Source organism: Vulpes vulpes, chromosome 11 (genome assembly GCF_048418805.1).
Source record: "Vulpes vulpes isolate BD-2025 chromosome 11, VulVul3, whole genome shotgun sequence".
In the NCBI taxonomy this organism is placed as follows: Eukaryota; Metazoa; Chordata; class Mammalia; order Carnivora; family Canidae; genus Vulpes; species Vulpes vulpes.
The window spans coordinates 68,710,627-68,737,145 of NC_132790.1; the positions used below are offsets into that span (position 1 = coordinate 68,710,627).

The window sequence follows — 26,519 nt, forward strand, 5'->3', positions numbered from 1 at the left end:
TCTTTAATTTTATTTATTTATTTGAGAAGGAGAGAGAGAATGAGCAGGGAGGAGGGGCAGAGGCAGAGGGAGAAGCAGACTCCTCGCTGAGCAGAGAAGCCTGACCTTGGGCCTTGATCCCAGGACCCTGGGATCTTGACCTGAGCCGAAAACAGAAGGCAGATGGCAGACGTTTAACCAGCTGAGCAACCCAGGCACCCCATTATCTAAATTTTAAACTAAAGAAGTTTGAACTTTTCAATTAACGTTTTTCATATTTTAATTCGTAAACCTCTTATCAGATTTTTTCAATTGACAATATTTAAAAATTTTGTATCATCAGTCAAGAAAAGATACCAAGTATTTGAAATTCCTAATTTTTGGAGCTCAGGGACTCCGTTTTATCCTAACTAGGACAAAACTGGGTACCAGTCCTATGACATATACAATATAGAATATAGAATATACAGAATCCAATATCCAGTAATTATATAAAATTAGTCCAAGTTGTTTTTTCATTCAGCGTACATTTGCACAGTAATTTTGTAAAGATTGGAAAGTAGAAATATATATATATAAATCTCTTTCCTCCTAAACTTTTTTAGGCAATTTTTTTTTAATTTATTTACTAGAGACAGAGAGAGGCAGAGACACAGGCAGAGGGAGAAGCAGGCTCCATGCAGGGAGCCTGATGTGGGACTCCATCCCGGGTCTCCAGGTTCACACCCTGGGCTGAAGGCGGCACTAAACCGCTGAACCACCTGAGCTGCCCCTTTTTTAGGCAATTAGATATAAACTGATAATGCACTGTGGAGGAGCACAGGCTAACAAAGATACTTGTTTTACTGTTAGCTGTTCTCTGTATAGAGTTGGGATAATGAACGCTATTAATTCTAGGCTAAGCTGGTCATTCAGCTTGGCACACGTATATAGAAGAGGCAAAGGATGCTCTAATTCTGCCATTATTACTTCTTCATGTAAATTTACATCTTTTTTCAATTACTTAACTACTTTAGTTATAAATTAATTTAATTTAGCTAGTTTAAGCAATAGCATCTGCTTAAGACAAACTTGTCATTGCCAAGCCAGTTTATTCATGTAATGGTTTCCTTCCAGAGGCTCACAGCCAACATCTCTGCTCAGCTGGGGCACATTCCTTGCTTAGCCTTATCAACTGAAATCCTCCTCAACACAGTATGCAAAATTTGGTGTTCTCTGGTTTTATGATAATTTTTTAATGGGAATAACTTTTTTAAACATCACTGTAAATATCTTTCAAAAAACAACTTTCAAATTAGCAAGCACCTTTAAGTAGTTAAGGAAAAAGTTTTGACCAAAAAGATCATTAGAGAGGTATTTTAAGTGGAATTGAGTTCAACTAAGTTTTAAAATCTTGATTGAGTAGTTTGTTAAAGTTGTTTACCTTTTAAATGCATGAGCTAATTATACCACTTGTTAGAATAATACTAATGCTTTAAGCAGATTTCCTAGAGAATCTCTACCTGTTCAAATCTAATCTGTCCTGAAGGGCCCACTTCAAATATAAGCTCTCCTCTCAACCACTGCCCCGTAACACTACATCTGAGCTATTGTATGGTTTGGTTGCATTCTGCCATATATTATTAGTTATTTGTGTTAATTCCTTTTTCCGAGAACTGTACCACTGATTAATCATTTTTCACTAAACATTCTAACGTAACACCTCATATATTCTAGACTCTTTAATCACTATTTAAGAATGTGAAATTAGGGATCCCTGGGTGGCGCAGCGGTTTGGCGCCTGTCTTTGGCCCGGGGCGCGATCCTGGAGACCCGGGCTCGAATCCCACATCGGGCTCCCGGTGCATGGAGCCTGCTTCTCCCTCTGCCTATGTCTCTGCTTCTCTCTCTCTCACTGTGTGCCTATCATAAATAAATAAAAAATTAAAAAAAAATCTTTAAAAAAAAAAAATAAGAATGTGAAATTAATATATATATACTGTATGTCGACTGTATTTCAGTTAAAAATAATTTTTTTAAATGTGGAATTAAAAAATAATACTATTCAGCACAGAGATCATATGAAGTGTTTAAAATTCTTAATTTTGTTAATGAATCAAAGTTTTTTGTGGCTATTTTAAAATAGGTATAATAACCCTGAGAAACTTTTGGAAACAAGATGTGGACGGTGCGGCGAGTGGGCCAATTGTTTTACACTGTGCTGCCGAGCCTTAGGGTTTGAAGCTCGCTATGTTTGGGATTATACAGGTATAAAACATGATGTGGGCAGACTTACCCTAAATCCCAGTATATATATATATATATATAAAAATGTAATAAAAGCCATGTGAAATTTATATTGTCCTTATTTAGAAGTGACTCATCATCTAAATGTTAAAAACGTTGTTTCCCTTGTTCTCAGATTTTTATTTGTGGTTCTGTTGTTTTTTTTAGGATAAAATGAAACCTTCATTTAAAAATTACTATTCTCTTCCAATCAAATATAGAACATCAATAACCAGAACATAATCTTTATTAGACCACCTACTGGTTCTGGGTCTTAAAGGTCAAGAGAGACTGCAGTTTCAAAAGTGGCATTAGCTCCTTCACATTAGCAAAGACTAAACCTGATGTTTTTTGATGGTACTATTCAGTATTTCACCTTAGAGTTATAGCTCACGTTATTTTCAATTAAGCTTAAAACTGACTACATTAAAGGATATATTCCAAAAACATTTTCAAGGATTTCAAAGAGACAAAAAAATTTAAAACAAGTATTCTAGAGTCTTATGTGCCCCAAAATACTCAGACCTATGAATTAAATTTCAGACTGTTACAAATTATTATAAGATACTTATCTTAGGAGTTTGTATGTAGTTGTTGGAAATCATTTGGGTTTTATAAACTTAACTTTTATTTCCTTTCTTTCTGTTGCTCTGTTATCTGTTACTTGAGTAGACCATGTCTGGACAGAAGTCTATTCTCCTTCTCAGCAGCGGTGGCTGCACTGTGACGCATGTGAAGATGTATGTGATAAGCCACTCCTTTATGAAATAGGGTGGGGCAAGAAGCTTTCCTATGTCATTGCATTTTCTAAGGATGAGGTAAGGCATAAGCAAAAGAAAAATTTTTTTCTAAGAATGAAATATAATTTCTTTGCTTTTGGACAGCTTTGAAGGTATTACTGACATATAGCAAACAGCATCTATTTCAAATGTATAACTTAATACATTTTGTCATTTGTATGCACCCATGAAACTATCTTTGTAGTCAAGGTAGTGAACATACTCACTATCCCTGGAAGTTTCCTTATGCCCTTTGTTATCCCTCTTGCCCCTCTCTAGGCAACTATGGATCTGCTTTCTTTCATGATAGATTAATCTGCATTTCCAGAACTTTACATAAAATGGAATCATACAGTATATGCTCTTTGGTGGGTGTGGTCCGGTTTCTTTTACTTCTTTTACTTAGCCTAATAATTATTTTGCGATTCACCCATTTATTCTCCTGTATCAATAATTTATTATATCGGGGTGTCTGGGTGGCTTAGTTGGTTAAGCATCTGCTTTTGGCTCAGGTCATGGATCTCACAGTCCTGGGATAGAGTCCCAAGTCAGACTCCCTGCTACTTCTCCCTCTCCCTCTCCACCCCCCTGCTCATGTTCTCTCTTGCTCACTGCACTCTCTCAAATAATTTTTTAAAATATTTTTTAAAAATTATTTTTATTGCTAGGTATTCCATTGAATTCATGTACCATAGTTTATCCATTCTTACCTGTTGATGGGCATTTGGGTAATTTCCAGTTTTTTACTATTTGAAATAAAGCTGCTGTAAACATTTAGGCACAAGTCTTTATATCGCCATATGTTCCCCTTTCTCTTTGAAAAATGCCTAGAAGTAGAATGACTGGATCATATGGTAGGCGTATGTTTAACTTTTTAAGAAACTGCTGAACTCTTTTCCAGAGTTATGTGCCATTTTACATTCTCACCAGCAATATGTGAGAGTTCCCAATTTCTCCATATCCTTGTTAACACAGAGTATGGTCATCTGTTTTGTTTTTTTGTTTTAATTTTAGCCCTTTTAATAGATATGAAGTAGTATCTCATTATGGTTTTCATTTACATTTCTCTAATGACAAATGATACTGAGTATCTTCTTATGTACTTATTTGCCATGCACATCCTCTTTGCCAATATTTTTTCATTGGGTTGTTCATTTTCTTATTGTTGAGGATTCTTTATATATTCTGCATAGGAGTCATTTTTCAGATAAATCCTTTGCAAAGATTTTCTCCCTGTCTGTGGCATGTCTTTTCATTCTGTCAGTGACTTTTGAAGAGATAAAATTGATAAAGTCAAGCTTATCAGTTTGTTCTTTTAAGGATTGTGTTTTTTTCTTTTTTATATGACATATAAGTAACATATAATATATACTTGCACATGTACAACATATAATAATTTAGTATTTATATAGATGATGAAATGCATTGTGCTTTTTGATGTTGTATCTGAAATTTTTCCATAACCCAAGCCATAATGATTTTATCCTGTTTTCTTTAAAAAGTTTTATACTTTCAGTATTATATTTGTATCTATCATCCATTGTGAGTTCATTTTTATATATAGTACACTGTGTATTTTGAAATTCATTATTTTCCATATGGATAACGAATTGTTCTAGCATCATTTGTTGAAAAGGTTGTCTTTTTTCCATTGAATTGTCTTTGTACCTTTGTCAAAAATTCATTCTTTAATATAAATTTAATATAATAAAAACAGAACAAGGTTTTATTTGTTGAATTTTATGAAATCAACTCTGGAGATAAGTTTTAAAAAGCTGAGTGTTCTGAAAATCTCGTTTTATCACAGTCTTTCTTGGGAGTATACCTGTTAGAGAAAAAATGAATAAAAAGTACATTCTTTTTTGCATATGTTTTAAAATTTTAAACAAAGGATACAATTTTAAAAATCTATTTAAGGATTACATACATTCTAGGTAGTTAGCAAATTAAGGTTGATTTTTAAAATCTTGTTAAATACTGTATTCTGTCATTTGAGGTGGTTGATGTCACTTGGCGATATTCTTGTAAACATGATGAGGTAATCTCCAGAAGAACTGAGGTTAAAGAAGAATTACTTCGAGAAACTATTAATGGACTTAATAAACAGGTATGGGCATTTGGCACTTTTAAGAAGAGATTTGAAGTTTTTATATAATCAAGAATGGCCAGTTTTTAACCCATTGAAATTCTGAAAGTAGTAGCATTATTTTGCAAGCAAAAGTATTCTAATATCATAATTTTTTTGTTCATTGAAAATTTTGAGGACTCATTTTACATATTGTGGGGTTTTCTATATTAAATTGTTCCATCTCTTTTCCAAAGTTTAGAAACAAAATTTTAATATATGTAATACTAGACATATATAGTATGTTTTATTTTTCAAAGAAATTATGTCTTGAATATAATTATACACACTTCTCCAAGGGTGGAAATTTTTGAAACAAGGCACAGGAAATTGTTAACAATGAGTACTTCTGAAAAGAGAAACTCAGGGGTTCAAAAAGGAAAATTCAGTTTTTATTTTATATCCCTTTGGTAGTATTGAAATTTTTTACCGTTATACATGTGTAAGGGTTTTTATAATTTAAAAGCCAAACCTAATTTTGCTTCTGGCAAGCAATTAGAATAGGGCAGATCCCCTTAACTCAGTGATTGAGATTCAAGGTGAAGTTTTCGGTCTCTTTGGAATTTCACCTTCTAATGTGTAGCCCTTCAGAGATCCTAGCCTGAAAATCTGGAGTATTTACTGGAGCCTCTCACCTTGAAAGGCTCTGAACTCCAGCTTATTTACTCCACAGTACTGTGGTTCTGTAGAATTTTGCTGTTTTTCAGCACGGCAGCCATCATTTTGTGCTTGCTTTCTCACCCTCTTTTGCTCATACCAGTTAATAATTGGCAAATGCCTGGAAGGGAAAGAGAGTATGTTCCTTTCATACAATTCATTTCTTTCCCTGGGATCATAGCTTCTTTAGTTCTGGTTACCTTGGTAGCTTTCTGTTGTATTTAAACAGGTGTGGTGTGTATACATGGGTGTCTGCATTTAATGTTTTGCACGGCTTTTGTACTTTTTTCTTGGTAGGATAGTTGTTTCTTTTTCTTTTTTTTAATAAGATTTTATTTATTTATTCATGAGAGACACAGAGCGAGAGAGAGAGGCAGAGACACAGGCAGAGGGAGAAGCGGGCTTCATGCAGGGAGCCCAACTTGGGACTCAATCCCACGTCTCCAGGATCCCGCGCTGGGCTGAAGGCGGCGCTAAACTGCTGAGCCACCTGGGCTGCCCAGATAGTTGTTTCTGACATAAGTTAGTCTCTCGTAGCTGGAAGCAGAAATTGCCACCTCCATTTTAAAATCTAGGTTGTGAAGAGTTGGATATGGTTGTCAAATTATTTTTTTACATAAAGCTTATAAAATTATTTTAAGTTTTCCATAGTGTCTTATTTTCCAAATAACTACACATGAACAAAAAGTTGGTTGTCTTTCAAGATCCTGTTAAAATACAAATGTTTTGTGTATATTCTTTCTTAGAGATGGACCTCTACATTTCCCTAATATTAATGGCTTTTTTTAAAACATGAATTACAGAGGCAAATATCTTTGTCAGAAAACAGAAGAAAAGAACTTCTTCAGAGGATAATTGTGGAGCTTGTTGAATTTATATCTCCCAAAACCCCTAAACCTGGAGAACTTGGTGGAAGAATATCTGGGTCAGTGGCTTGGAGAGTAGCCCGAGGTGAAATGGGTCTAGAGGTATTTAATTCATTATAGCATGATAATCTTCTCACTTGACTGCTTCCAGTACTGTGCTCTGTACCTACAGAAAAATGCATTGGTTAGAACCTTTCAATTAACTTTTTAGAGTAATTATTTTAAAAAATAAACATTTGAAAGAACCAGTAACTGATTGACATAGTATATTCAAATGCAGGACTTAGCAAGGCATTTTAAAATGGGATTTTTCTATGTTAACTTTCAGTACAGTGTAACTGTAACTAAGGTACATACAGAAAAATGCACAAATCAGGAATGTACAGCTTAACAGATTTTCACAGATTTGTGAAAGCACCCACAAAACCACCAACCAGAGTGAGAAATAGACCATCAGAATCCAAGGAACAATGAAGAGTTTCTTTTCAGTCACTTCTTCCACCACTAAGAGTAACCATTATCTTGGTTTCTAACATCATAGATTAGTTTTGCCTGTTATTAATGGAATTGTAATATATATACTCTTGTAAATATTTTTTTCTCTTAACATTATTTCATAAAACTCAGACGTTTTGCAGCATGTTTGTGGCACATTTATTCCCATTGCTATGCAATATTCCATTGTATAAATGCAATTTATCCATGCCACCATTGATAGGTATTTGAGCTGTTTTTAGGTTTTGACTGTTAAAAATTGTACTGTTGTGAACATTTATATACATGTTTTCAGTGAATGTATTTATGCATTTGAGTTAGGTTTATACCTAGGAGTGGAATTGCTAGGTGATAGAGTAGGAGTTAGGAGTATGTTCAGCTTTGGTTGATAACTACCAAGCAGTTTTCCAAAACCGTTGTGCCAGTTTACACTCTCACCAGCAATGTATGAGAATTTTGCACATTTTTGCCTTTAGTTGGTATTGTCTTTTTCATTTTAGCAGTTCTGGTGGTATGTAGTAGTATTATATTGTGATTTTACTTTGCATTTTAGTGATGACTAATGAAGCTGAATGCCTGTTCTTTAAATTTTTGGATATCCTCTTTTGGGAAATGCCTGTTCAGGATTTTAAACATTTTAGAGAGCCTTGCTTACTTTGATATATGTGTGTGTATGTGTGTGTGTGTGTGTGTGTGTGTGTGTGTGTGTATTTATACATATGTATATGTATGGGTTTTATGAAGTACAGTGAGAAATATAATAGAATCTGGATAATTCAGTGGATGAAAATGTTTATTTCTTATATACTTGTTATATGCATCGCATCTAGTATTGCCTACAAATTATCATTGCTGGTGTGATTGCTGTTATATTGTCAGATTTATATTAAGACATTATCTCTTTTTTTTTAAGATTTGTTTTTAATTTATTCATGAGAGACAGAGAGAGGCAGAGACTTAGGTAGAAGGAGAAACAGGCTCCTTGCAGGGAGCCCGATGCAGGACTCTATCCCAGGGCCCCTGGATCATGCCCTGAAGCAAAGACAGTCAACTGCTGAGCCACCCAGGCATCTCTAAGACATTGTCTCTTGATTAATGTCCCAAAATTAAATAATGAACAATGGAAATATGCCTATAGTTAGGGGCTAGGTGAAAAGTCATGTGCTCTGTAATGGACATTAAGAAAGACCTGCAGTAGACCTGTCCCTTGTCCTTAGGAAACTTAAAGTTGACTCACTAAAAATTATTTTATATAAATGTCTAGGTATATAATGAAAAAATGCTTGGAAGGAAAATAACCCACCACAGTATCATATCAAACAGTTCCAAAAAATTGGAGTTTTATATCTGCTTTTTCTAAATTTGCCATTGTTGCAACTCTTATCTCCAATAAAGGAATATGTCCAAAATGAGTGAATTACCCCCAGTAAACTTTGTTTGCTTTTTTGCTTTTTAATTTACTTCATCATCTATAGGAAGCAGTTGAAAGTGTTGGTTGAGCCATAGAATTACAAGATCTAAATTCAACAGATAATTCAAATCACTGCTGATGCAGTGCAAGTTACAAGTTTAAATCCAAATGAAGCCAATTTAAAGAGCTAATTTAATTCACAGCTGTGTTCAATTTAAATAAAACATCGATATTAGGTCTTCATTCTTTTTTCTTTTTATGGTTGGATGTGCTTCCTCTTGTATGGCATATAAGTTGATTAAACTTTAAAAATATGAATTGGGTCATATGCCCAGATTGTCTTCCCTTTTGAAATTTTTTTTTAAATTTCTGAGTTAGTGGAGACTATTATGGCCATGGATTTAAAGAATCATTTTCTTCTTTAGAAGTTGATGTTTGTTTTAAAAGTAAATTGAATAATGAAAAATGTCAGTCCTAAAAAGTTATGGAGCTATACCTTAAAATCATTTGGAAAAAGAAGGAAACATTGGTGATATTATTTCCAGAAAGAAAAGTTTTATATCCTAATCTTATATTTTAAATATTTTATGAGGGGCTCCTCGCTGGCTCAGTTGGTTGTCCAACTCTTGATTTCAGCTTGGGTCATGATCTCAGGATGGTGAGATGGAGTCCCACATCAGGCTCCAAATTCAATGCAGAGTCTGCTTGTCCCTTTCCCTCTACTTCTCCCCCCACTCACTTGCTCTCTTTCTCTCAAATAAATAAATAAAATATTTTTTAAAAAGGATTTTTTATAAAGATTTTGCGAAATATTGATGTTATTCTTACTCCAGGTTATTCAGTTGCATACATGATTATGTTTGGTTGCATAAATATCTTTCTTTTCCCTTTGTAAATTAGTTATCCTTTGTAAATTAGATAATACTACTTTTAAATTTTATTTTCATTTGGTTTATGTCAGCATCTTTAAAATATCTTCGATAAAGAAGAAAAGAATTGGGAAATTTTGTTATATGCTTGTTTTGAAATGATCATTCATAATTATAAATCATTTTCTAAAAATAAGCTTTTTTTACCTTTTTGACAGTATTATTCACAAGTTCTAGGGAATTATCTTTCTCATATATTTAATGTTACTATTTTAATAATATTGACAGTGATAAGTACATACACATACTTTTTTTCTCGTTTTGTTTCTGTTTTATATTCTGCTTGTTGATCCTTAGATATTTGAAATTTTCATATTGTTTAATACCTAGCACCCAGTCTTTAACAAAAAAACCCTTGCCTACTCTTTTAATTGGTTAGCAAATACTGTGGCAAGACATTGACACAGACTAAAGCAGTGTTTGTCAGTGGAGGATGATTTTTGCCTTCCAGGGCATATTTGGCAATGTCTGATAAGACACCCTGCAATGCACAGGGCAGCCCCTATAACAAAATGCTACTATGCTCATGTCTATAAAACAAGGGACCATTGTGTTAGTGGCACATAAAGACACAGGACAAATATATTATCTTCTCATTCAGTGATTTCAGGATTTCTGGGGACTGATTTACATTGCAAGAAACAGGGATTTATTTTGGGCTAGAATGCATTTTTTTCCTGGAATTTAAGTTGTAAAACATAACCTTTTGTAGTAATTTCACACATGTAGAAGATTGTTTCAAGCTATGTGTCCCAGGCACTCTCCTAGTTTAGGGTATCAGGAAAAGACACTCTAGTGAAATGGCTTTAAGTTGAGGCCAGAAGGATGAGAGAGAATCAAGTATATGAAGAGTAAAAAGAACAGCATTCCAGATAGCAAGAACAGCATGTGTCAGGGCCCTGAGGCAGGAGTTAGCTGGACCTTTTTGAGGAGCAAAGGGAATAGTAACATAATACTGGTTGGAGAAGTAAATAGGGAATAGATCATTTAGAGTCCTAGTAGCCTTGGTAAAGGTTTGGAGTGTAAGTACATTAAGTGGAAATCATTGGAGTGAGTTAAGCAAGAAAGTGACATATCCCAATTTATCCCAATTTCTAGAAAATCACTTTCATTGCTATGTGGAGGATGGATAAGCGAGGTAAGAGTTGATAGCTGGGAGTCAACTTTAGGAGACGGAGTCCAATTTGGAGATATTGGTGGTAGAAATGAAAAAGAAATGAATTTAGGTTGAACACAAAGCACAAAAATATAAATCAGAGCTATATATAGTTTATATTTCTTATTTTCTGTTTAGTAATGGTTGGTGTTATACCCACATCATATTGATCATATTTAACCTATAAAATGCTCTTCAAATTTTTTAATGGCACCAACTTTTTCATTTTCAAGTTGAAGGAATCTTTTACTACTGTACATAGCAGTTCCTCATATATAGTCTTCCATATGTTGAAAAACTAATTCTGCTTTCTTTTTAAGAGAAAAGAAACCCTGTTCATTCCTTCTGAAAATGAGAAGATTTTGAAACAGCTCCACCTTTGTTATAATATTGTGAAAGATCGTTATGTCCGAGTTTCAAATAATAATCAAACCATTTCTGGATGGGAGAATGGGGTGTGGAAAATGGAATCCATATTCAGAAAAGTTGAAGCAGACTGGAACATGGTAATTTCATGCATGAAGCTAGTTTAAAATTTTGTCATTGTTTAAGCAAATATAGATTGCTTGAGTTGTGTATAATGTGAAAATTGATATATCAAAATCACTTTTATTAATCTTCAAACCTGTAAAAGAAAACCTGCTCCCACGTTTAATCAAAAGTCCCTAAGGAACGTGTGCATTTGTATCAAGGAAGCATCCGTTTTCATCAAAGAGGCTAAACTTAATTCATTCATGGGGAAAAATAAGTGTATGGCCAATTCGTGACTAGTTTTTGCATGAATATATAAAAATATACTGTTAATTAATTCCTTCACAGATACTTACTGATTACCTACTAACTGCAGGCTATTGGGGACTCTAACATTTAATCCAAAGTCCCAAGAGCTAACTGTTTAACACTTTCATTTCATAAGAATGTGGATGATTGAGCAGCAATACTGGTTTTTTCTTCCCTGCATCCTATAAAAGAAATGAATACTAGGACTATAGTAGTTCACTTATACCAACTTGTACATTGTTATCACAGGTTATCTGTTAAAAGTGAGGAACTTTGCTTTTAAACTGCCCTCCCTTGGATACACACCAAAAATGAACACAAAACTATTCACATGACCTCAATAAATCTAACCATATTGTTACCTTTCATAAGGTAATCAACTTACAGGGAACTTTTAAAGTTGATTTGCCAAGATGTTTTAGTTGGAAGAGAAGTTGCTCATTTGTAAGACACATTGGCTAGATTTAATAAATGAGTCACATAATTCTTTAAAAAATAAAATAAAAAGTGAGTCACAGATTAGCAGCTTCTAGTGTTTATGAGCATCTACTAAATACTTATCACTGTCCTAGGCATTAATCAGAATACAGAAGACACACAGAAATAAGATCCCTGTGGTTCTTTTTCCCCCAATCATAAGTTTTTGTTCTAAAACTTACCTCGGTGCTTATTTTGGTGATCTTTTTGTATTAAACCAAGAATAACTTACAACATTATTAAAATTTTAGGTTTAGGAATTTTCTTCTTGAGTTAAGATCAAATTGAAAATTTTATGTATATCTATAGTTGATCATATAGTTGATGAGAGAGGATGAACTTCTCTGGAAGACAGACTATCCTTAACCTAAAGATTCTTCTGAACAGAAAGCAGGATAGGATAGACATGTCACTTATTCAAGGAAAAAGCTATCCTTGTGGAACTAAAGAAAGAGTATACCTTTCTTTCTCACCAGCAGTGTTAATGTAGAAAGTTAATGGAGAAAATAATGACATTCTGCAGAAGATGTGGTGTGATGAGAAACAGATCGATTCTATGACGTTTTTTTCTCTGTCTTGCTCACTGAATGCCTGTTACGTCCAGCGTTGTTCTCAGCTACATGGATAAAAAGATAGACACAGTTTCTGCCCTCACCGTCTAACAGGGGAAGCTGAAGCATAAACAGCCATCTTACCCACGATGCAGAGTGCTATAATAAGGATATCAACACATTGCTATGGAAACACCGAGGAGGGAGTAATTAGCTCTGGGCTGTGGGAGTTGGGGAAAGCTCCGCAGAGCAGGCGACGTTTGAGCTGGACGCTGAAGGATGAGTAGGTGTTCATAAAGCAAGGGAACAGTAGGGGAAAAGCATGGAGTACATGGCATGTTTGGAGTTCTCTAAATAGACCATGTGGCCAGAAGGTGTATTCTATGAGTAAGATTTAAATGTAAATGAGATATGCAGAGCCAGTAAACAAAAAACAGGCTCCTACTCAGAGTTTATGCCTTGATATACCTGCACAAAGGGCATAACTTTTAAAAGTTAAATGAATTTGTTTTGAGTTATAATATGTAATATCAAATGAAAAATATTAGAATCTTAATTATACTTGCAGAGCTTAATAACTCAAAAGTAATGTATTGCCATTGAACATTGAATTTTCCGCCTAAGTCAATATTTTTAGTTTTGTATTGGCATGTTCCCAATTAGGGAATCTCTAGCTCCACTAAAAGAAGAAGCCTATTTCCCACCACACCTTTCCTCAGTAACTTCCAGCCTCGAATCATGACAGATCACATGCAGCCTGCCCTCAGATATTTAGAGCAGATTTTTGACAATTGGGAGAGTTAGCCTCCCAGGAACACAGAGACTTAATAAACGTTACTACTTAACAAATACACAGTTCAGTGATGTCTGATTCGGAAGAAATATAAAAAGCTGAATCAAGACCAGTATATCTTTTAGGAGGCAAATGATAACACCTTGATAAAAGTGTTAATAGCCTCCTGATTATTCTGCCTGCATCTCACAGTTGTTTTCCATGCTGTTAAGCCAGAAAAGCATTTTCTGGACCCCAGTTGTTACTGAGTGCTCTTAGGGTAAGAAACAGCTCAAGTCTCTCTCAGTCTGGCCTCTGCCTTCTCTGGCCTCACCTTGCACTGTGCTACCACCTTGCTCTCCATTGCACTGCTCTTCTGCTCTCTCCACTGAACCTCTTTTTACTTTCCCTTTTATTAGATTCACTTATTTCTTTGCTTAGAACTTGGTGTAAGCCTCACTCCCTCTAGTCCCAGCTAACTGGATCCCTTTCCCCCCTTTATTCACTGTATCGTGTACCTCTTCTTCATGACATTTATTGAGCAAAGTTTGTGTAAGAATAGATTATTTGTCTGTCCTACTAAAATTGTAAACATTCTCAAAGAAAAGACTTTGTCTTTTTCTACTCACTTGTACTCTCAGTAGCATATATCTAGCATAGTGCCTAATGTTTAATAAAGATTGCTGAATGTAGGAAAGAATGTTTGAATGCATATGGCATAAGTTCTATAGCACCTTCAGCCTGTGGAGAGTGTCATAGGTACTCATCTTCATTCAGACTATGCCTTGCATGTTAAGTACATTGCATTTTTGCAAAGTATCATCTTTGTCACTAGAGTCACTTTAGCACTTTCAGTGTGTAGCATTATGTCAAGAATTGATTGATTTGGCCATTCAGTAAATGTGCATTGTCAGACCTTGTGCCTGGCACTTTGGATATAGTGGTCAATTATGAGTCAAGCTTCAAGGTGAGAATAGACTAGTAAAGGAGAAGGACATGTGGACCAACTGTTTAGGTTAGTGAGATAAATGTCAGAAGAATATGACTCTTATATGACTCTAAGAGAGAGAAGACAGAAGGAAGAGCCACTGTCCTTTCTTGGATCAGAGATGATGACCTTGCAGAAAAAGTGAAATCTGAAAAGCTTAGAGAAGGAGGCAGAGGGAGAGTTTCTCATTGTGAAGACAGGATGTAGAAGGGAGCAGAAGAGATAGCATGCCCAAAAGCAGTGGAAGGGGAAACATCTGGTATGTTAAAGGAAGAGTAAGTAGTAGGGAATATAGGGGAGAAGAGTGGGAAATGAGACTAAAGAGGTGAACAGTGGTCAAGTCCCAAGACCTTGCAGTTATATAACAGGAAACCATGAAAGATTCCAGGCAAGGGAAGGACATGATCACACTAATGATTCAGAGGTAATTCCAGAGGCTACAGATAGAAGAAATTAGCATAGTATAGAAAGATGTAAGTACAGTGCAGACTGACAATGTCATGTTTGATTTCAGTGATAGAATGGAATAATCAAAAATGAGATTTCATGAGCAATAGCAGTTTACCAGCATTAAATTGAAATGTTGAAATACAGTCGTTCGGCTAGATATGTTCAGGAATGACTACAGAGTGTCTGCTGTACAGCAAACTTCATTAAGCTAATCTGTTTGTTTGTTTTTTAACTAGTTAATCTTACCAGGCTAAGCAGAATAATCATTTTAAGAGCATAGTAAAGGGACTCCTGGGTGGCTTAGTGGTTGAGCGTCTGCCTTCAGCTCAAGGTGTGATCCTGGAGTCCCAGGATCAAGTCCCACATCAGGCTCCCTGCATGGAGTCTGCTTCTCCCTCTCCCTCTCCCTCACCTCTCTCTCTCTCTCTCTCTCTCCCCCCCTCTCTCTCATGAACAAATAAATAAGAAAAACAGTCCAGTAAAAACCAAACCTCCAGGAAACCATAGCAGTGGACAGAACAGCCTGTCATATAAATCAAAATCAAAATAAATAATCAAAAAATCTTGAAGCGAAGATCTTTTGTAGAATGTGAAAAACCTGAAGCATTAAAGAAGCTGACATGCAAATTGTTCTCAGTCTTGAAAATACTGGTTACAGCCATAACCCAAAGGACAAGTTTCCATTGTGTACATTATTAGTGACATAGCTTAGACCTTAAGCCATAGACATACTGGTCTCCTTGTCACCCACAGGCTGTGATCTGCCTGTACTATATGCCTTACAGTTGCCAAAAAGGGGCAGGGATGAGTCCCTAGAGGGAGGGGGTGGGGTGTTGTATGGATATCAGGTCTGTAGAAGGAAAACTCCATGACTTCTGATTTTACTGTCCTTGCTGCTAAAGTAAGGTAGCTCTTGGTAGCCCCTGAAATTGCAAGAGTGAGCATGTATAAATGCACATGGTAAGTGACACCTGTGAATTAAAAAGCCAACAGCCAAAAATCTAAGACAACTCAAGAAGAGGAACATCCAATAGTAAAAAAAACAGAGGGGGTGTGGTTCTCTGGACCAAACAACTGAATATTTGAAAGCTTATAAAGTTTTTTTGTTCTCCTAAATAAATTATAATTACTGGTTCTGTTGCTATTACACATAGGAAGGATTACAATGGAGTGTTTATATAATAAATGGCATTGTTTTGGCACACTTCAATTATCAAACTTATATTCTTAGTAACTTCCACCTATAAAAACACTGAATGAAAATTAGTATATTGTGAGAAAAAGATGACATGAATTTTCAATATTAATAGTCTATTTTTTCATATACTGTTTCTTTAGCCTGAGAGACCTTTTATTTTCTTACAATGTGTTTGAATGTTTATTTAAGCATTTAAGAATTCAGTGATGAATTCTATCCTATCCTTTAACTTTTTAGAGTCTTTAAAGCTGATGCCTTTAGGACTGAAAAATGTAAATTTTAGAAGAAGCAATTCTCTCAGACGTGTTCAGCAGCTATTATAAACCTATGACAGTTAAAACCACAGTTGTGGCCTGGACCCATGTGGTATAATTAAGACAACTCTGAGGGTAAGCTAGGAATTTGAAACTAACCTGACTTCAATCTGTCATATTTTATGCCCACACTTTTTGGGGGAGGGGATCATTTGAAACTACTGAGCTCTAAAAAGACAACAATGCATGAAAAAGTATATACTGAGACATAAATCTGAATGTGTTGGTCTTTGGACTACTTTTCCCCAGTCTTTTAGTTTCTTCCAACCACCTCTCTTCCAATAACCCTACTGTTCAGCTCATCTTTTCCAGTTAATCCCCTATGCTAGCCATGCCTTTGAAGTAGTAATTAGGTTATAGATAATCCCCAGATTTGCCAGTAGTTTGGGATAGATGGAACCAATGACTCCCAGGGAGCATTGGTAGAATTCTCAGCCCCAGGTTCTCCTTACCAACAGGTGTAAGAGGAGCACTGCAGTAGGAACAGGTAGGTATTAGGAGGTTATAGTGAGGTCGTCCTAAACTTAAGTGGAGCAATCAACACCATATATCTAGGTGTGCCCTCTAGTGCAATTGTTGATTATACATATCTAGTCTGAAGAGATCAAATAGTTTTCCTTGGGGAGTGGTTGTTTTTAGTTGATAACCTCCAGCTCACTGATTCTAAAAACTTTCCAATTCAATTAGCTGACATATTTAACCTGGAAGAAAAACTAGGTTGTGAAATAGAATATCAATAGACTGCTAGCAGTGATTGATTTTTTTTTACTTGATGACTAAAAACAGGTAGTAGGACATTTCCATGACATATGTGTTATATGGTACTTTTGTTGGTCTCAACAAGTAAGTTTGATGTTTCTGAAGGAATATATGTATATGCAGACTTTTAATACTTAAATACTATTTATTAAACCCATGTGAATCCAGAACCGGTGACCCCAGAAAAGTTAAGATTTGGTTAAGATCATACTAAGTACACCTGAAATAAAATAGTTACATTTGGGTAAAGAATTATTGGCAGTTCAAGGTGGGGTGAAATTCTGGAGGACTGTTAAAGCTGAGAGTTTAGATTTCAACCCATTTACTTGCTATACATTCTAGACCATGCAAATGACAGGAACGAAGTGGGCTTTCAAAAACATTAATTAGGCAGTTGGAGAAAGATGAGCATGGAGTCATGACTATAGTGGTAAGTGCAGTATAAATGAGGAAAGGGTTTTTTTGAGACTTATTTCAAAGAAATGCATGAGTTGTTTTGTGAGATTGAGCATCTGGGATAACTGATTAAAGAGTCAGATTCTTGGGGTTTTGAGCCTGGGTGAATGGAGTTACTTGTGAAAGGCCAAGGCTGTGGATGTCAGTGTTCACGTCCACATCTTCAAGAATGTGGATGAAACTATGAGAGAAGATGAGCTGGAAGTAGCCAGTAAACTTGGATGCCTTAAATAGTATACATTAAAAGCGGTAAGGGTGACTAATAATGAAGGAATGGGAGCATATTATTTAGAGAGGCAAGCATGAACACTATATTTTAAACTACTACTTAACAATGACTTATTTTCTTAACTTAGAATATATAGCCCATCTCGCTCTAGGAAATCTTATCTGAAAATCCAGATTTAGAAAAGAAGATAAAGAATAATTGTATTTAAAAGGATTCTTCATTTTCACCAGGATTCATCATAAAGGTCATATGAGATAGCTGGACTTAACTAATTTAAAAGAAAATTTGATTTACCAAAATTTGGTTAGCATGCCCCTCTTAGGGCTGTACTTACCAGTGCACCTGTATCCAAGTATCTTTCTTCCAAACCAAAATATACTATAGGAAAAATTGCTGATGAAATGCAGAATGTTCACAGTGAAAATCTTCTCAGTGAGGAAGAAATTAGATTTTTAATAATTTGTATATAGTACCCTACCACAGTAAGACTTTGACTATATGTGTTTTCTGCATTATTTTATTATTTATAACAATTCTTTGTTCCCCTCCTCCTTTGTAGGTATATTTAGCCCGAAGGGAAGGATCATCTTATGCTTATATTTCCTGGAAGTTCGAGTGTGCGTCAGTTGGCCTAAAAGTCGATAATGTTTCCATTAGAACAAGTAGTCAAACCTTTCAGACTGGAACAATACAGTGGAAATTGCGATCTGAAACAGCCCAAGTAGAACTATTGGGCGGTAAGCATTTGACTAGAGAATTAATTATGACGTGTATTTAACACTCTGAAGAATAATTGTACTTGAGTTGCTCATACCCAAGATTCATTCATAGTACTGCAAGTAAAAAAAAGAAAAGAAAAAAAATTAAAACTTGTATAACCTTATTCTAATAAAACCACTTCTGTTTTTTATTGTGAAATACAAATGGATAAAGAAAAACCATTTTGTTTCGAAGGACGTATTTCCTCCATAAGAGATAATTTGTATTTATCTTTTTAAGGGTTGATTTTACCTACAGGTTAGGTATATAATATGTATTCCAAAACTATTTCTTTTTATTCTTTAAGTTACCAAAAGCAAAGTGTTAATTATTTTTTTTTCCTCCAACAGATAAAACTCTTCGCTCCTATCATGATTTTTCTGGTGCCACTGAAGTTATTTTGGAAGCAGAATTAAGCAGAGGAGATGGTGTTGTTGCTTGGCAACACACCCAGCTGTTTAGACAAAGCTTAAATGACCATGAAGAAAATTGTTTGGAGATAATTATAAAATTCAGTGACCTTTGAGAACCTGAACATTATAGAAAATCTGGCAAAAATCATGGACTTACCGTGTTATAAAGTAGTCTCTTGGTTCAGTGCATGCTTAGTTGGCAATTTACTACCCTCTGCTAGCATTATTTCTTCTGCTGGCTATCCATCATGTACCCCCTCATGAAAATATATCTTTATTCTATGGACCATAATGAAACCTTGAATTAAAAGCTCCCTTCCATATGTGACTGTAATTTGAAGTAAAGTCTTCTTGCCTCAATATGAGATTTTAATCTAAAAACTGTAAGTATAGTTTTAAAAGTAAAATGAAGGTATTCATGATGAAGTGCTATTCATGATTATGATATAATCTTAAGCTAATAATTTGACATTTTTTGATCAGCCATTAATTTCTTCATAAGTAATATTTCCTAATATTTTTAATTTTTAATAAATGTGAAAGTATAGTATCTCCTAAGTTATAAGCGTGAACATTTTTATTATTGTAAATACATAGGCATTTAAGAAATAAAATGAATTATTTTGCCTTATATCATTTTAGTGGTTACTTTGGCTAAATAAGAATCTGATAAGTATGCTGAACATTGAAAACTGTTGGAATAGATAGGAGTTACGAAAATAACATTGCGTATATTCAGAGATACGTTATAAATTCATGTGTGGATGCTTCAGAATATGCTTTACTTTTGAGTTTACTTTTGAGTATTTCTATCTACCTCATCGAATAAAGATCTGTTCTTGTCTTTGAAACTATGTAACTAGGTTCTACAGTATATGTTAATCAAGAGTTTTTGGTGTGTCCATATAACCCCTCCAATTGAATTTAGTGAACATTTATTAAGCATTTGTGTGCAAGTGTGGTGATAGCGCCAAAAGAGGCAGTGGTGAGAAGGATACAGCTCCTGTACTCTCACTATCTTTGTGATGTTCTGCTAAGTTCTCAACTCTTCATACAAGAAGAGTACGTTCTCAGAGATTCTCACCCTGTGCAACTCAGTAGGACATTCATATGCATTATAAAAAATGCACTAAGATCCTGAACAAAGGTCTTATACTTGCTTTTTAATTGTAGTCAAACTGTTGAGGATCAGTTTCTTGCTAAAAAGTTACATTTCAAAAAATTTTTCATATATCTCAAGGTATGAGTCTTGAATATTAGAAAGTTTTCTGGAATTTTCTTGGATTAATCATAGTTTCATATAGTGGCCAAATACATAATTTGGAGAGCCTTGATACTTACCTGTCTTGAAGTTTCTGGTATTGGCCCATGAGTATTGTGATGAGCAGATCAACCAACCAACCCTCTTAACCCTCATGAGAAAACCTAGAGACGGTAAGAAAAATGTCAGTCTCAACTGAATGTACCTCACCCATGAAAAGGATACATTCTAAATGTTACTGTGGCAGTAAGCAGAAGAATGATTAGAGTTCAAGTGTTTTTTTTTTTTATAGAGGTGAAATGTTGAGTAAAAGTAGTTGCACACCTTTGTTAAAGGTATTCCACGAGACTCTCAACCCCAGGGGTACCTGATACATAATAATATTTTATCCTACAGAAATTTTTTGGCAATAGTACAGAATTAATGGAGCAAAACAATTCTCCATAATGAGTAAAGCTAAGTGACAGTAAACTGGAAAGGCAAAAGTAACAGGCAAGGAAAGGTTAATTAATAGGACACTCTTCCTCAATAAAGTGGCACTAATATTAGAGCACAGTTTATGTAAGCAGTCCTTTAGTATCTTCTTACTTAGAAATACATGGTGTTGTGCCTAAAGTGAGTCCCAGATCATTAAGAGGGTACGTCCACCCCCACCTTGAAACAGGCTTTGGTTGACCAGCTTTCTACTGCCATTGCTCAGTGTTTAAAAAGGGTTTATACTTCTGCTTTAGGTCAAGTCCCATCATGACCATTTTTCAAACATTGTTACAGTGGGTTTGTATAAGGGCGGTTTAAAAAAGTACTTGTGCTGGAATTCACAGCCTCAAGATGAATAAGAAGCTACACCTGATAGAATTGTAAGCCTTATCAGTTTACAAGGAAAAGAAGTGCCTCGCATTAAAGGAGGATTGGAGAACAGTTTATGGTGGACTTTTGGGATAGGAAGCATTGCTGGTAATAATTTCACCCGGACTCCTCACTTTTCAGAGGAAACTCAAACCCAGAGAACTTAAATGACCTGTCTAAACAATGAGTTGCTGTTTTGGTAGGTGTTGGTGAATATAGCTACTTTGATAGGAATGTTCAAGTTTGAGGTGTTAAAATTGTTTTTAGAGCCAATGATTTTTCTAATTTATAGGTAAGCTTTCCTAGAGAACAAATTTATTGTAATTTGATGATAGATTGTTCTAGATATGGATGCTTTGGTGGTTGTGTAATACTTTTTTAAACATTTTTTTCCTCTGTAACAATAAATTGTATGTTGATTTTATAGCCCAAGTGAATACACTCTTATAAACTAATAACTCTGACTCAGGTGGCATTCCTTCCTTAAATACTCTTGGGGGAAGAAGAATAAGAATAAACCAACACAAGTCATGATTGGTTTTATTCCACTTAGTATGTATTCCAGTCACATCTTTATATGGACCAAAACAGTGCTTTATTTCAGGTAAGAAATTTGGAACAGACATGAACGAATAGTGGTCACCTTTGTAGTGTGTATGAATGCCAATGACTTCAGTGTCTCATTCGATCACAGTGGCATCATATCTAAGCCTACTAACATTTTATGTATTTTGAAAGGGGTGCCAGCGGTATTTTAATGCCCTTCCCTATCATTATGACACCATAAGTGAATACAGACTCAGAAGTTGAGACCTTGAGATGCTTGGGTGGCTCAGCCGTTGAGCATCTGCCTTTGGCTCAGGGCGTGATCCCGGAGTCCCAGGATCGAGTCCCACATCAGGCTTCCTGCATGGAGCCTGCTCTGCCTATGGCTTCTGCCTCTGTGTTTCTCATGAATAAATAGGATCTTTTAAAAAAAAAAAAAAAATTGAGACCTTGCTCTCATCGCTTAATTTTCTAAAGATTTGCTCTGAGATCAACACAATTAATTGTAGCAACAACTAGAAATCTATAAGTAAGCCAGAAAGGACCTCTGAAAAACTAAAATAAATATCATAACGTCTAACCACTAAAGCCCCTGTTCCTTTTTGTGAGAGCATTTTGGGTAGTCACTCAAAGTCTTATTTACTGATTTTAAATGTTTAAATTGTTAAAGCCATTTTTTGTTGTTAAAAACTCAATAAAGTAAAAGTGCTCTCCACACTAACCATTTACAGAAGTAACTGCCAAAATGTTTGCATGTGTTTTTCCAGAACTTGTCTGGAGATTTTTGTATTCATACATGTACATATACACAAAATCAGTTTTCATGTTTTCGGGGGTTTTTCCTTTTTTATGTAAATGGAAGCTTATTTTCTCTTTGCTTGTTTTCTTAACAATAGGTCTTCAAAGAAAACTTTCCATGATTAGCCAAAGATCTGCAACATTCTTAACTGCCCTGCAGCATTCCTTTATCTATTCCCTTATATACATATATTTTAGTTCTTCCCTTTTTTGTTATTTCAAACACTGCTGCAGTAAACATCATTATTCATATTTCTTTCACACAGAATATATACAAAGATACGTGGGTTTTTTTTTTTTTAAGATTTATTTATTCATTCAGAGAGAGGCAGAGACACAGGCAGCGGGAAAAGCAGGCTCCATGGAGGGAGCCTAACGTGGGACTCTGGGACTCAATCCTGGGTCTCCAGGGTCACACCCTGGGCTGCAGGCGGTGCTAAACCGCTGCCCAGATACGTGGACTCAATCTTACCTGTCTGCCATCCCGTCATTTCCTAAAGGAGGTACACCAATTTACACACTCAGTGATAGAGTATAAGGGCACCTATTTCCTCTCATTCTCGCCAAAACCAAATATTTGGTAGCCAGCTTCCAATGATCCTCAACTCCTGGTTCCCATGTCTTTGCATTGTCACTCCCACACTAAATTAGAGCTGGCCTGTGTGCCCAGTAGAATACAGTAAAAAGTGACCATGGGGTATTTCTGAGGCTTTGTCATAAAAAAAAAAAAAAAAAAAAAACTTTACTTGCTTATATTGCTTACTCTGAAGGAAATGAGTTGCCATGCCATAAGACCAGTCAAGCAGGTCTGCAGGGAGGAAGAGGCTCCCTCCAAACTAGCACCAATTTGCCAGCCATCGAAATGGATCCTCCAGCCCCAAGCAAGCCTTCAGTGACTAGCTTCATGAGAATGAGACACCTCATGGTGGAAATGCCAACCAAACCACTCTGAATCCCTAATGCCCAGAAAACCATTAGAGTTCATTGATTTTTGAAAAGACATCTGGTTGTCTTTTCAACCAGATGCAAGAGGTTACAATTGTAGGACTACATTTATACGAACTGTCCAGTAAAGGCAAATTATGGAAGAAAATAGATCAATGGTGGTTGAGGGCTGGGGCTCGGAATGAGGATTAATTATAAATCTGAGATCTTACTGGGGGATGAATGTGTTCTAAAATGGATTCATAGTGATGAATACTAACAATCACTGAATGGCTTATTTGAAATGAGTGAATTGTACAATGTGTGAAATAAAGCTGTTTAAAAAAAATGTTTAGATTTTTAGGAACTATACAGGTTAAGAGCCAGCCCCCTTAGACTATTGGGTTATTTTAAAACACAGTACAGGGATCCCTGGGTGGCGCAGCGGTTTAGCGCCTGCCTTTGGCCCAGGGCGCGATCCTAGACCCGGGATCGAATCCCACGTCGGGCTCCCGGTGCATGGAGCCTGCTTCTCCCTCTGCCTGTGTCTCTGCCTCTCTCTCTCTCTCTGTGACTATCATAAATAAAAAATTAAAAAAAAAAAAAAACCACAGTACAGACACTAGGTTTTCCAGTTTTCAATGATAAAGTGCTCCACTTTACTTATGCGAACTTTAGCTGCAGAAAAATGCCAGAACAACTTGTATTTGAAACAGTGCAGAGGCCAAAACCAAAACTGATTTGTTTATACAGCATTAGGTTACTGTCATGGACTAAATGTGTTCGCCTTTCCAACCTCCCTACCAAGGCAGATGTTGAAATCCTGCCCCTCAAACTGTGATACTATTAACAAGTGAGGCCTTTGAGAAATAATTAAGTTATGAAGGTGGAGCCCTCATGAATAGGATTAGTGCCCTTGAGAGCGCTTGCTACTACTCCTTTATACTTACTGCCATGTGAGAACACAAGGGGTCTATCTATAAACCCAGAAGAGGGGAGGGATTTTACCCAGAACCCAACCTGATTTCAGACTTCAGCTTCCACAACTGTGAGAAATAAATGTTGTTTAAGCCTTTTACCTATGGCAATTTGTTACTGCAGCCCAAATTAAAACATTTAGTAAAACGGCAATGTTATATTTGCCAATCTCATGAATGAAAAATATCTAGTTTTAAGTTACATTTCCTTGATTAGTTGTTAGGTTAAACAATTTTTCACGTGTTTGCCATTTTTGCTTCTTATTTAAATTTTCTGTATACAGGCATACCTTGTTTTATTGCACTCCACTTTATTATGCTTTGCAGACTTTGCATTTTTTTTTTACAAATGGAAGGTTTGTGGCAACCTTGCTTCCAGCAAGTCTGTCAGCGCCGTTTTTGCTCACTCTGTGTCTCTGTGTCACCTTTAAATGATCCTGGCAATATTTCGAGCTTTTTCATTATAATTATATTTGTTAAGGTGATCTGTTGATCAGTTGGATTTTTGATGTTAATGTTGTAATTGTTTTGGGGTGCTATGAACAGCACTGGTATATAAGACAGCAACCCAATAAATGTCTATGTTCTGACTGGTCTATCAAGCCCCTGGTCCCTTCCTCTCCCTCTTCTTGGGCCTCCCTTAATTCCTGAAACACAATATTGAAATTAGGCCAATTAATAACCCTGCAATGGCCTCTTCAGTGTTCATGTGAAAAGAAAAGGTACACATCTCTCAGTGCAAATCAAAAGCTAAAAATGATTCAACTAAGTGAGGAAGGCATGTCAAAAGCAAGGATAGGCCAAAGCCTTGGCCTCTTATACCAAACAGATAAGTTATGGATGGTAAGAAAATTTCTTGAAGGAAATTAGAACACACAATAAAAAAGCAAAATAACCAAATTGCTCACATGGAGAAAGTTTGAGTAGTCTGATAGAAGATCAAAGCAGTCCTACAATATATCCTTAAGCTGAAGTCTAATCCAGAGCAAGGTCTTAGCTCTCTTCAATTCCATGAAGGCTCAAAGAGGTGAGGAAGCTGCAAAAGAAAAGTTTGAAGCCGGCAGAGATAGGCTCATGAGGTGTAAGGAAGGAAGCCATCTCCATAACATAAAAGTGCAAGGTGAAGCAGAAAGTACTGATGTAGAAGCCACAGCAAGTTCTCCAAAAAGACCTAGCTAAGACCATTAATGAAGGTGGCTACACTAAACAACAGGTTTTCAGTGTAGACCACACAGCCTTCCATTGGAGGAAGATGCCACCTAGGACTTTCATACCTAGAAAGGAGACACTGGCTTTCAAGCTTCAAAGGACGATCTGACTCTTAGGGGTTAATGCAGCTGGTTACTTCAGGTTGAAGCTCATTGATTATTCTGAAAATCTTAGGCCCTTAAGAATTAGGCTAGATCTACTCTACCTATACTTTATAAATGGAACAAAGCCTGGATGACAGCACATCTGTTTACATCATGGTTTGCTAAACATTACAAGCACACTGTTGAGACCTACTGCTCAGAAAAAAAAAAAAAAGATTCCTTTCAAAATATTATTGCTCATTGACAATGCACCTGGCCACCCAAGAGCTCTGATGGAAATGTACAATAAGATTAATATTTTCATGCCTGTTGACATCCATTCTGTAGCCTCTGAATCAAGGAGTCATCTGGACTTTCAAGTCCTATTATTTAAGAAACATTTTTTAGGCTATAGCTGCTATAGATAATGATTTCTCTAATGGATCTGGGCAAAGGAAATTGCAACCTCTGGAAAAGATTCACCATTCTGAAGGCCATTAACATTTGTGATTCATGGGAAGAGGTCAAAATACCAAGATTAACAGGAGTTTGGAAGAAGTTGATTCCAACTGTCACAGATGTCTTGAAGGTTCAAGACTTTGGTGGAGGAAGTAACTGCAGATATGGTGGAAATAGCAAGAGAACCAGAATTAGAAGTGGGGCCTGAAGATGGGACCGAATTGCTACAAACTCATGATAAAACTTAAAGGAATGAGCTGTTCTTATGGTTGAGCAAAGAAAGTGGTTTCTTGAGATGGAATCTACTCTTGGTGAAGATGCTGTGAAGATTGTTGAAAAGGCAAAGGATTTAGAACGTAAATTGAGTGGATAAAGCAGTGGCAGGGTTTGAGGGAGCTGATTCCAATTTTGAAAGAAGTTCTATTAGGATAAAATGCTATCAAACATCATAGCATGCTACAGAGAAATCGATTGTTCATAAAAGGAAGTCAATTGATGTGCAAAACTTCATTGTTGTCTTATTTTCAGAAATTGTCACAGCGGCCCCACCCTTCAGCGATCACTACCTTGATCAGTCATCAGCCATCAACATCAAGAAAAACTCTCCA

General features: G+C 35.8%; 1 protein-coding gene across 2 annotated transcripts in view; it reads left to right on the forward strand.

Annotated features, from left to right (window-relative positions):
- NGLY1 (N-glycanase 1) overlaps nucleotides 1–21,370 on the forward strand; it is a 57,609-nt gene extending 36,239 nt beyond the window's left edge. Inside the window, exons 6-12 of one of the 2 annotated variants that reach the window (XM_026006397.2) lie at nucleotides 2,105–2,226; nucleotides 2,917–3,062; nucleotides 5,020–5,130; nucleotides 6,609–6,773; nucleotides 10,983–11,168; nucleotides 18,196–18,373; nucleotides 18,746–21,370. In XM_026006397.2, coding sequence (XP_025862182.1) covers nucleotides 2,105–2,226; nucleotides 2,917–3,062; nucleotides 5,020–5,130; nucleotides 6,609–6,773; nucleotides 10,983–11,168; nucleotides 18,196–18,373; nucleotides 18,746–18,921 — 1,084 coding nt within the window. In that variant the 3' untranslated portion in view covers nucleotides 18,922–21,370. The remainder of the gene's footprint in view (nucleotides 1–2,104; nucleotides 2,227–2,916; nucleotides 3,063–5,019; nucleotides 5,131–6,608; nucleotides 6,774–10,982; nucleotides 11,169–18,195; nucleotides 18,374–18,745) is intronic. The other variant, XM_026006398.2, reaches the window with a different exon arrangement.
- Nucleotides 21,371–26,519: the final 5,149 nt, after the last annotated feature.